The 10,846-nt window shown below is 51.5% G+C and overlaps 1 protein-coding gene across 26 annotated transcripts in view; it reads left to right on the top strand.

Annotated features, from left to right (window-relative positions):
* ZMYND8 (zinc finger MYND-type containing 8) overlaps positions 1-10,292 on the top strand; it is a 141,950-nt gene extending 131,658 nt beyond the window's left edge. For 18 of the 26 annotated variants that reach the window (XM_076010892.1, XM_012742934.3, XM_012742949.3 and 15 more), the window contains 5 exons: positions 271-510; positions 2,100-2,260; positions 3,181-3,247; positions 7,978-8,061; positions 9,843-10,292. In XM_076010892.1, coding sequence (XP_075867007.1) covers positions 271-510; positions 2,100-2,260; positions 3,181-3,247; positions 7,978-8,061; positions 9,843-9,976 — 686 coding nt within the window. In that variant the 3' untranslated portion in view covers positions 9,977-10,292. The remainder of the gene's footprint in view (positions 1-270; positions 511-2,099; positions 2,261-3,180; positions 3,248-7,977; positions 8,062-9,842) is intronic. The other 8 variants (XM_012742957.3, XM_012742951.3, XM_012742960.2 and 5 more) reach the window with 1 other exon arrangement.
* Positions 10,293-10,846: the final 554 nt, after the last annotated feature.

Consider the following 10,846-nt stretch of genomic DNA (forward strand, 5'->3'; position numbering starts at 1 on the left):
AATTTCCAGAATGCGGTCTTGGATTTGGAATCCCCGTGGGGCTGTGTCCGCACTGGGCCCCTCACGTACGTTATCACCGGCAGCGCCATCTGGTCGCTGTGAGTGGCGGTGCCCCGTTCACAGATGAAGACATGGGCTCGGGCACTTGCCCAGGGTCACACGGCCGGGCTTCTCGAGGCTGGAGCTCACTCGCGTCTGCCTGAATCTGGGGCGTGAAGCGCCCTGCGGCCTGGCCTGCGTCAGGTGATGCAGCAGTGTCCCCTCCCGCAGAGCTGACCATGGCGGAGATGCGGCAGAGCCTGGAGCAGGAGCGGGACCGGCTCATCGCCGAGGTGAAGAAGCAGCTGGAGCTGGAGAAGCAGCAGGCGGTGGACGAGACCAAGAAGAAGCAGTGGTGCGCCAACTGCAAGAAGGAGGCCATCTTTTACTGCTGCTGGAACACCAGCTACTGCGACTACCCCTGCCAGCAGGCCCACTGGCCTGAGCACATGAAGTCCTGCACCCAGTCAGGTAACACCCCGAGTGCTGTCCTCAGGGCTGATGCAGCAAGGGTGGCTTGCCTGGCCCCTGGCCACTCTTGCAAACAACTGTGTTGTCTCTTATGCACAAGCGAGCAGGGTGCAGACACACGGCTGTGCAGACATGTAGCTGAGACACAAGGCATGGGTTAAGTTTGAGCCTCTGATCTTCTTTGCATAACCTTTGATCTCTTAGGCCAGGGATGCTCTTAAACATCCCACAACACACAGGAAAATCTCCCCTGTCCTCCTTCATCCCCCCCCCTCCCAAAAGAAAACAAAGAATGATAGACTCATGGCTTTAAATAGTACAGATTACCAATCTTTTTGTTAGGGAAAAAGTATTACTGACATTGCCAGAATATTTATAATCTCCCTCTATAACAGAGTGGGCAGACCCCAGCGGGAAGCACTATCTAGTTAGTATTTATCAATAATACGTTAGAAGTTAATCTTCACAGTCAGCTTTTGTTTGTGGCATATGATACTTCCTTTATATGATTAGAATTAAGTCTCCAGTTTAAAGAATTTTAAAGTGTTAGATAATACGACAAGGTAGTATGTCTGTGGATTGGCAAAACTTTCGAAGGTGATGTATGAACGACGCAAGTATGAGAAGCTTTAGACCAGGGGTTGGCAAACCTTTTCTGTGAAAGGCCGGAATAAATATTTCAGGCTTTGTGGACCATGTGGTCTTTGTCACAACTACTCAGCTCTGCTGTTATAGTGCAGAAACAGTCATAGATAATATGTAAATGGGTGGACATGGCTGTGTGCCAATAAAACTTTATTTACAAAGACAGCGGGCACTAGCTTGCCCATTCCTGCTCTAGACAAATCTTGTTATCTTGCTATTTTTTTTAAAAAAAGGTGATATTGAAGCATACGTTGCCATGTTCTTTAACTTTCTTTAGGGGGAGATGTCTTCTTTATAGAGACTTTAAATCTCTTACTGTGGAGTTAAATTCCGCTTGTGTTTTGCCTGAGTTCTGGAATGTGTCTGATCAGCCTTTTGCTGTTCCTGGCCAAAGTGTCCTTCAGCTCTTCTTTCTTCGTGGCATAATTACATTCTTTGTTCTGAAATTCTTCACGAACACCCTGTTTTTCTGTTTGTCCAAGTTTCTGTCATCTCCAGGGGCTCGGTGGCTCCCACAGCACGTTGGATTTCCCCGCCCTGCCTCAGAGGAGGAAGTCCCTGGGGCTGAAATAGGTTCACATCTAGAAATTATGAGATAGAGTGATTTTAAATCGGCCATTCCAGATTGCTTTTGTTGATGGACTTCATTTGTTTGGAGAACGTACTCTCATCTCCAGAAATGATTTAATAGAACTTGAATTGCTAACCTTTAGAGAAACCAACATTTTCACATAAAATTTGGAATTCCAGCTTCTGGAACACTCTGGGGATCTGGCCACTTTGGGCCTGGGTGGGGCTGAGCCACCGCCGCCTCCTCAACGGATCCTGGCTGGGTCAGAGTTGCTGCTGAGCCGTGGGCGCCTTGGGGTGTGGGACGGGTCCCCCCGCAGGTCCTGAAACCTCCACACTGGGCTGACGTGGGGCTCCTTCCCCTTCGTCTCCAGCGACCGCCCCTCAGCAGGAAGCGGATACCGAGGTGAACACGGAAACGGCGAACAAGTCTTCCCAGGGCAGCTCCTCTGGCACCCAGTCTGCGCCTTCGGAAACGGCCAGCGCCTCGAAAGAGAAGGAGACGTCGGCTGAGAAAAGCAAGGACAGTGGCTCGGTGAGGATCCCCCACACCTTTGGCCGGTGACGCCAACCCTTTGTGCCAAGCAGAGACTGAGGACCCTTCCCCATGACTGCCACCCTGGGGGCTCCATGTCGTGGGAGGTTTGTCTGCTAGGGACGACAGCTTCTCACTGGGGCACTTTCCCCCACGTTTACCAGAATCTGCAGTGGGCATGCGGGAACATGGAGCTGGAGTTGGCAGTGGGGGACATGGCGTCTACACCACAGTCCCTCCAAGTTTAGACCGGTGTTGCCTAGTAGAACTTTCTGCGATGATGGAAAGGTTCTGTGTCTCCTCTGTCCAATGTGGTAGCCGCTACCCACATGTAGCTTTTGAGCACTTGAAATGTGGCTAGTGTGACCAAGGACTGATTTTTAACTCTTACTTACTTTTAATTAGACTTAAGTAGCCACACGTGGCCACTGGCAGCCATATTGGACCATGAAGCTTTGCACCCCCTTTGTTTCCCAGTGTGGTATATGTGGCATTAATCGCTTACAAAGATTATTTTAGGGGGCACATGGATAGTCTCTCATTTTTAGTCATTGTGCATTGATTTAAGTGTGTATCAGGAAAAAATAAATCATTAGACTATCCGTTAAAAAGCTTTAATTTCACTGATAGCATTGCCTAGTCAGAGGCTGACGTGAAACAAGGTTGAATTGACACAATTTAGAGGTAATATACTTCCTTCTTGGATACGGCAGAAATCTGGGGGATGGGGTAGGTTAGCGAGTGGGGTTTGGAAGATGAACGTTCTACGGTTGGGTAAGGGCCCACCCCGGTTCTAGCCTGTTCCGTCTGGGAGACAGCAGTGGCAACTCGCTGCGCACTGAGCTGCCTTGGGAGCAGCCTCGAGCACAGCACGGCTGCCGGGGTTTCCCTGAGTCCCCGTCTTTCCTTTTTGTTTCTAGACGCTTGACCTTTCTGGCTCCAGAGAGACGCCCTCCTCCATGCTCTCGGGCTCCAGCCAAGGCTCTGGTATGTGGCCCCCTGCTGGGCAAGCGCGTTCCCAGGCCACACGGGCAGAAGGGGAGCGGTTTGGGCAGGGACACCTGGAGGGGTTTGAGGCAGTGGTTTTCGAACTGCGCGGATCCTGGGTCCCTTGGGTGGGCCAGTGGGGTGAGGGTGTCTCGGGGCAAGTCACCTCTGAAGCACGCTTCGCCCTGATGGGTGTTTACGCGTATCTGTCGTGTTTGTTGGGGATCCGCACACCCCTTCACTCGGACAGAGGGCTCTGTCGCCGCCCGGGGCTGGGGGAACACGCGTGTTGGCGCCGGGCAGCCCTTGGCTCCAGGAGAAGTGAGCACGGAAAACGCAGCCGTGTGGAGCTGTTCTGAGGCCCCCACGCCTGTACTTGCGGATGCGCGCCCGAGCCTTCGGGAAACGAGAATGTTTAGTGCACAGTCTCTTTTTGCAGTCCTGTCCTTTTGGGGAGGAACTTGTCAGGCTGATTGGGGGAATTTCCTGAGACTTCTAGAGTTGCTCTTCTGTGGGTTTTGAGCTGTCTTCCTTTCCTGGATCCCCTGCAGGGATCTTCTTCCTGCACGCTCCTAAACCAGTTTTGGATCATTCCAGAAGGGTTCAGAGGGTGCCTTCCATGTGGAGGACAGTTCTGCTTTGTTTAAGGTCCTTGCCTGGCACTGCCGCACCAGGGTCTCTGCCACGTGATCCTCTTAAGCTGAACATCAAAAGTTTGACTTCATCTCTGTATGTTGAGTGTGGGGAGGAAGTGATGTCCATGGCCGGGCGGCTGGGGAAGGTTCCCGAGGGGTGGGGGTAGGCCTTGGAGGTGGTGGATTTGGAGTAGGCGGCGTTGACTAGAGGGAGACAGGAACTTGGCTTTATATACGATTGAGCCACCTATTGGAAAAGCAACCTGTTTTTCACTTTCCCTTCAGTCCTCAGATTAAGTCTCTGAGAACAGGCTCAGCTTAGTGCTGAGATGTCTTCAGCATCTCTCGTATTTTCCACTTCTCCTTTTAACAGAGACAGAGCAGACCTTAGATTTTAGCCGCCTGCTGCCGCCCTAGATGTAACGGTACGATTGGGTTTTCATTAATGTCCGTCTGTCTAGTTTGCCTGCAACTTACAGCAGGTTTTGTTGATTTTTCCTATTTAGTACTTCTTGGTGGTGATAATGAAAAGTTCTTTATTTACTTGAGTGAAGCAAATAAAATTAAAAATACGAACTAAGCAGTGTGTAGGAGGACTGTGGATGTGTCAGACTTGCAACGGCGGCATGAGGAAGGCCGCCGTTCTAGACAACGGGGTGTTGATGCTTTGCAGCCACAAAGTGGTTTGACTGACGTGGCATTTGGGATGATTTATAATGCCACGGTGTTAGTGATCTAAGAGGAGCCTGTTGGAACAAGGAGTGTTGCGTGCAGGAAGGCAGTTGGGAGATTCGTCCTGTTCCATTTCTGTTTTTTTTTTTTTTTTTTTTTGAGACAGAGTCTCGCTTTGTTGCCCAGGCTAGAGTGAGTGCCGTGGCATCAGCCTAGCTCACAGCAACCTCAAACTCCTGGGCTCCAGTGATCCTTCTGCCTCAGCCTCCCGAGTAGCTGGGACTACAGGCATGCGCCACCATGCCCGGCTAATTTTTTATATATATATCAGTTGGCCAATTAATTTCTTTCTATTTATAGTAGAGACGGGGTCTCGCTCTTGCTCAGGCTGGTTTTGAACTCCTGACCTTGAGCAATCCGCCCGCCTCGGCCTCCCAAGAGCTAGGATTACAAGCGTGAGCCACAGCGCCCGGCCTGTTTTTTTTTTTTTATTTCAGCATATTATGGGGGCACAAATTTTAAGGTTGCGTATAATGCCCTTCATCTTGTTCCATTTCTGAGGTGGGTAAGGTATTACCTAGTCCAGGGGTTGGCAAACTTCTTATTTTTTTTAATTAAAAAAATTTTTTTGAGACAGGGTCTTGCTCTGTCACCCGGGCTACAGTGCACTGACATCAGCCTAGCTCACAGCAACCTCAAACTCCCTGGGCTCAAGTGATCCTCCTGCCTCAGCCTCCCTAGTAGCTGGGACTATAGGCGGCTCCTTGCCTGGCTCATTTTCCTGTTTTCTGTAGAGACAAGGTTTTACTCTTGCTCAGGCTGGTCTTCAACTCCTGGCCTCAGGAGATCCTCCCGCCTCGGCCTCCCCAAGTGCTAGGATTTCAGGCCTGAGTCACTGTGCCCGGGTGTCAAGCTTGCTTTGTAGAGGCGCTGACTGCAAATGTTTCGGGCTTTGCAGGCCGCGTGGTCTCTGCCACAGACGCTCACTCTGCCGTTGTGGCACGACAGCAGACACGGATGACACGTAAATAAGCGTGTGCCAGTGACCCTGGAGTTGCAGAAGCAGGCACTGGGGTGGCCGTAACGTGCCCGCTGTTGACCTAAAGCCCGCTGGGGTCTGGGGGAGTGGAAAGGAGGGATCAGACGGAGAGGAGGCAGGAAACCTCAGGAGTGCTGGTGACGTGCAGGTGGGGTGGGCGAGGGAGGAGGAGCCGCAGGAGGAGGATGAGGGGTTTCGGTGAGCTCCTGTCTTCACGGAGCCTCGAAGGGAGTCAGGAGCGCGCTTTCTGGAGAGCGGGAAGCTCCGACTCACATAGATAGTCATGTCTATCCGTTTCCACTGTGCTATGAGGAAGTCGGGGCCCAGAGAAGTTGACTCCGACGCCCCGGTAACTGAGTGGGTGATTGTCGGAGCCAAGAATTAAGTGGGTGGGGCCCATCCACAGGGCTTGTGTGGCGTGCACTCTTAGGGCTTTGTGGTTTTCCGTTTTTTTTTTTCCCCAAAGCAGCGTGCGCTGATGGCTGTGTCAAAGCAGGAAGGCCCACTGATGTTCAGTCCCCCTCTGATTATCTGGCTTCACGCTGCCAGCACTTGCTTGCTTTTTTTTATTTGAGACAGGGTCTCACTTTGTTGCCCAGGCTAGAGTGAGTGCTGTAGCGTCAGCCTACCTCACAGCAACCTCAAACTCCTGGGCTCAAGCCATCCTCCTGCCTCAGCCTCCCGAGTAGCTGGGACTACAGGCATGTGCCACCTTGTCCAGCTAATATTTTCTATATATATTAGTTGGCCAATTAATTTCTTTCTATTTATAGTAGAGACAGGGCTCTCACTCTTGCTCAGGCTGGTTTCAAACTCCTGACCTTGAGCGATCCGCCTGCCTCGGCCCTCCAGAGTGCTAGGATTACAGGCGTGAGCCACTGCGCCCGGCCAGCACTTGCTTTCTGTGACGGTGCTGCTGGCACATGGCGGAGGGAAGTGGCCTGTGAACCCATGGAGCTTTCCGAGCTGCTGACGCGCATCTGGTAGAGTGGTCAGCCGGGAGTGAGCTGGAGGGAGAAAGTTGCAGTGGGGCACGCCTCCTCGGCGTGGGCACAGCCCCGCCTGTGTGTCTGTTCATGTTAAGATTTTCACTAAAGCAATGAATGCACCCATGTAGTTACAGAAGATAATGCAGAGGAAACCTCTTCCAAGTCCCGTTTCTACTGCTGTTTCTGGTCCTTCTGGTCTTACCTCCTGGTTTATAAATAATACGCCTTTTTTGTTCCTCTATTTCTTGACTTTAGACATTACTTGTTGACTTCCACCTTTAAAAGATGAGAGGGGAGGCCACACGGAACTTCTCTTTTCCTCCTCCCAGACTGCTCAGGCTGCTGTTTCATGTGCTGTGTGGGTTACCTTAGTCAAATGAAACACTCACCTCATCCTTAGTTCTTGTTCTATCTGCTGTCAAGAGACGGTGTCTCTTGACCCCTCTCGTGGCAGCCGATCTCCTCCTTCCCCTCTCCTACCCCTGCCATGTCCAGGCTTTCCACCTGCTGTGACGTTCCCATTATTAAAGTTGAGAGCACGTGCATCCTGTTCTGTGACCAGTTAAGCCTCACTCTTGTCTGTCAGCCGAGCTTAAAAACTCGAAAGGCAACAGTCCTCATTTACGCTGTGACGACCACAGCATTCGTGGCGGAGTCACATAGTGTACTGCGATGACATTTCCATTCTTGGACAGCCTTGCTTTCTTCCTGGAGTTTCTCTTTTCCTTTATCTTATTTTTGATTTTTTTTCCTATCAAACTTCTCACCATATCAATTATTTTATGGAAACTCCTTTTGTGACACTGTTTTTTTATGGTTCGATTTTGGGTGTGGTTTGTTGGTATTCTACCATTGTCACTGAGGATTTAGGCTGCTGTTTACTTGCTGCCCTGTTTAGCCCTTTCCTTAGTCCTCCTCACCAGAAGTATCTCTTCCACCCTTTCCTCCCTATTCTGTTGCCACCCTTGGAAGTAGATGATGTGTCATTCCTCACCCTGAACCCTCTGGAAACCTTGTGCTCCCAGTGTCTGCCTCTGTTTTTCCGGGTCAAATCTGGCAATTGGCAGAGCTAGTGGTTCTGAGAAGTTTGCTTTCAAAATCCTGAGAATCTGTGGCTTACAAAGTGCTGAGTTGCTTTTATGTCACTGTATACCTTATTTCCTGCCTGTAACGCTGTGCCGTGTCCAGTGACCCTGTCCGTGGTTTGATACGCCTTTATAAAGAGTCCTAGTCTCCCGCGAGTGCGTTGAGCTGGAGAATGGTGACGTGAAGGAAGGAGCCGCCGGTTCTAATCAGAGCAGCCTGTTGAGGATGCACCAGAGTAGTGAGCGCTTGGGGTTGTGCGGAATCCGAGCCCTCTGACAGACTCTGAGGCTGCCTGTGCTATTTCTTCAGTTAGCAAAAGGTGTGACAAGCAACCTGCCTATGCCCCAACCACCACAGACCACCAGCCGCACCCCAACTACCCAGCCCAGAAGTGTAAGTATGACCCTGTCTCCCGGAAGCTGCCAGGGAGCGATTCCTGGCATGCAGAGGCTTGTTCTGTGTGTGTCTGTGTGTGTGTTTCTTTGTGGGTGTGTCCTCGACTGTTCTTTTGAGTGATGGGTCTTACTTTGCTTTGCAGCGTTCTTCTTAGCTGTGCCTCTGGTGTCCATCGCAAACCGCACTAGGAAATGAGAGAAAGCACATGGTTTGGCTTCCTGAGGGGGATCTTCCTCTCTCTTTCTGTAAAGGGTCCTAGATTAACACCAGTCCCCTCCTGCTGTGACTGCCCCATCAGCCAGTGCCCTGTGTCCTGTCTGTGTGCGGAGCTTGGCCCTGCAGACCCCTCACGGGCTAGCCTGGCTCTGTGGTAGAGACACGGTCCTGGGCTGCACCCTGCTCCCCTTTTCTTCTGGTACCCCCAGCTCGTCTCTGCCCTCACCCGAGCTGCAAGGATTTGATGTGGTTTGACGACATCACCGTAGGATTCTCTCATGTATGGTGATGACCAACCTCATCTCTTCCCAAACACTTTCCGAAAGAACTAGAAGCGTAGGCACGGCAGGTCAGGGAAGAAGGCCCAAGGAGAGGTGGATTCGGTACTGTCGAGAGGACTCAGCCCTTGTCCCCAGCTCTCCCCGCCATTATAGTGCCCCCTTTGGGTCACGGATGCAAGGGACTAAAACGAGTTCTCTCCCGAGTAAACACGTGCCTCTGGAGATCTTTGTCGTTCTCTTCCTCACGTACCTTCCAGAAATAGAAGTCATGATGAAACCCGCAGGTGCCATTTTTAGCAGGCAGTGAGCAGGGCAGCCCCCCCCCCCCTAGGCAAGAGTACGCTCCCCTCCTCGCCCACCCCAGTTCCGTCTCTGAGCTTGGCACTCGGCTTCTTACAAGCAAACAGTATTGCACCACCTCAAGAAATTAAAACCAGAAATTCTGTCCCAATCTGTCTGAACTTGGTAAACGATCCGAGACAGGATGGGATCTTGGTGGTTGGCTGACGGGTTTCTCATGTCAGCCGTTGGCGGAGCCTGCAGACCTGGACTGTTGGATAAAGTGCTCTTAACAGACACCTCGCTGGGCTCTTCCTTCTCCTTTCTCGTTTCTTACTCAGTCGCTGCTAAGCTCCTTGTACGTATGTCCTCGAAGCCATCCTAGGTCTTACTCTGGTTCCGCATCCTTCAGTGACCCTTAAGCTTGTCCTTACTGGGAGCCAGCAGCGGGGCCCTGTTCCCAGGGAGACTTAACTGTTCTTCTCTTTCATGATCCTCTCCCGTGGGTGGACACGTGTGGTTTGGTTATAAGTCCGTTTTTCAAGTTGCCTACCAATCGATAAAAGAAATCCCGTTAACGTAGATAGATTGCATGCCAAATTTTGGTGCCTCTCTCCAGTGGCCGAGGTTGGACGCAGGGTGCATGGGGTGCTTGGTGTCATTCAGTCGTGTGACAAGGGTACACGGTTCCAGGTGTGGCACAAGAAATGCCTTCCTTGGCAATTTAGTACCTTTCCCACTAATCTTCATTCTCTGTGAGCATGACGCCCTACTGTTTTTCCAACCAGCTGTTGTTGACTCCTAAAAAATAAGTTCTGCCTGTGTATTCTCCACACCCACAGGTTTAGGGCAGTCAGTGGTGGCAGCATTTTAGCTGTTAGCGCTGTGTGCAGGGCGGGGAGGGGAGGGTGGCTTCCCAGGTGGCAGGTGCGGATCACATTGCAGGGTGGTGTTGTAGGCGCAGGCGGGGGGGCTGCTAACCGTGTTGGCTTTCTTCCCCAGACCATTCCCGGAGTAGCAAATCCAGCTGGAGCAGCGGCGAGGAGAAGCGAGGATCGGCACGTTCCGAGCACAGCACCAGCAGTACCAAGAGTCTCATGCCGAAAGAGTCTCGGCTGGACACCTTCTGGGACTAGGGGCAAAGTGTGACCCACACTACCTACCCTACGGGGAGGACACTCAGACACCAGGAAAATAAGCGACAGCAAAGCCAGGAGAACAGCCGCCTTCAGACTCGAGACTTCTGAGCGTTCAGACTTGGCCCGCGCCCGGCACGAGGGCAGCCCACACTACAGGACGCCCGCATTCGCCCCACCCGGGACTGTCCGCCACGCACAAGCTCTGTGCTTGCGATGTAAATAGTGTATAATTTGTGGATGTCACTAAACCTAGAGGACCTTCCCCCTTTTATATTTGTATTGACTTTAACTTATAAAAAAAAAAAAAAGAAAACCATTTAAAAAAAAAAAAAACAACCCACCCCAACAACAAAAAGAATGTTTTGATGTTGGAGGGAAGGGACGGTCACTTAGCCTGTCTGCCACACAGCAGAATGGAGACTGGGCCTGGGGGCTGCCGTCTCCCACGTGTCCTGCTCCTCGGATTGCGAGCTGTTTCCAGGCATGTGTCTGTGTGCAGCTCGCTGGGATCGCGAGTTTGGGCACAGACTCTGTGCGCTGTGGCACGGCCCATCAAGCCATTGGCTCCTTTCAAATACTACGTTGTTGCGTTCTAAGACACAAGCTCTCCGGACTGGAAGGACACATGGAGAAGCTCATTTATTTTGTGTCATTTAAATGATGACTACTCCTAAAAGGGAAAAAACCAACGTCCTTGTTTACAGAAGAGAAGCAGAAAGAAGCCCTGCTCGGCTCAATTTGCAGCAGAAGAACGTAGAGAAGGTTAGGGTCATAAACTCTGAAACAAAGAGCAGTCTTTCCTTTGCTTTTGTGATTCCTTTAAACACACTCACACGCTTGGCAAGAGACGCCGTGCTTCTCGGGAGC

Source organism: Microcebus murinus, chromosome 16, assembly GCF_040939455.1.
Source record: "Microcebus murinus isolate Inina chromosome 16, M.murinus_Inina_mat1.0, whole genome shotgun sequence".
Taxonomy (NCBI): domain Eukaryota; kingdom Metazoa; phylum Chordata; class Mammalia; order Primates; family Cheirogaleidae; genus Microcebus; species Microcebus murinus.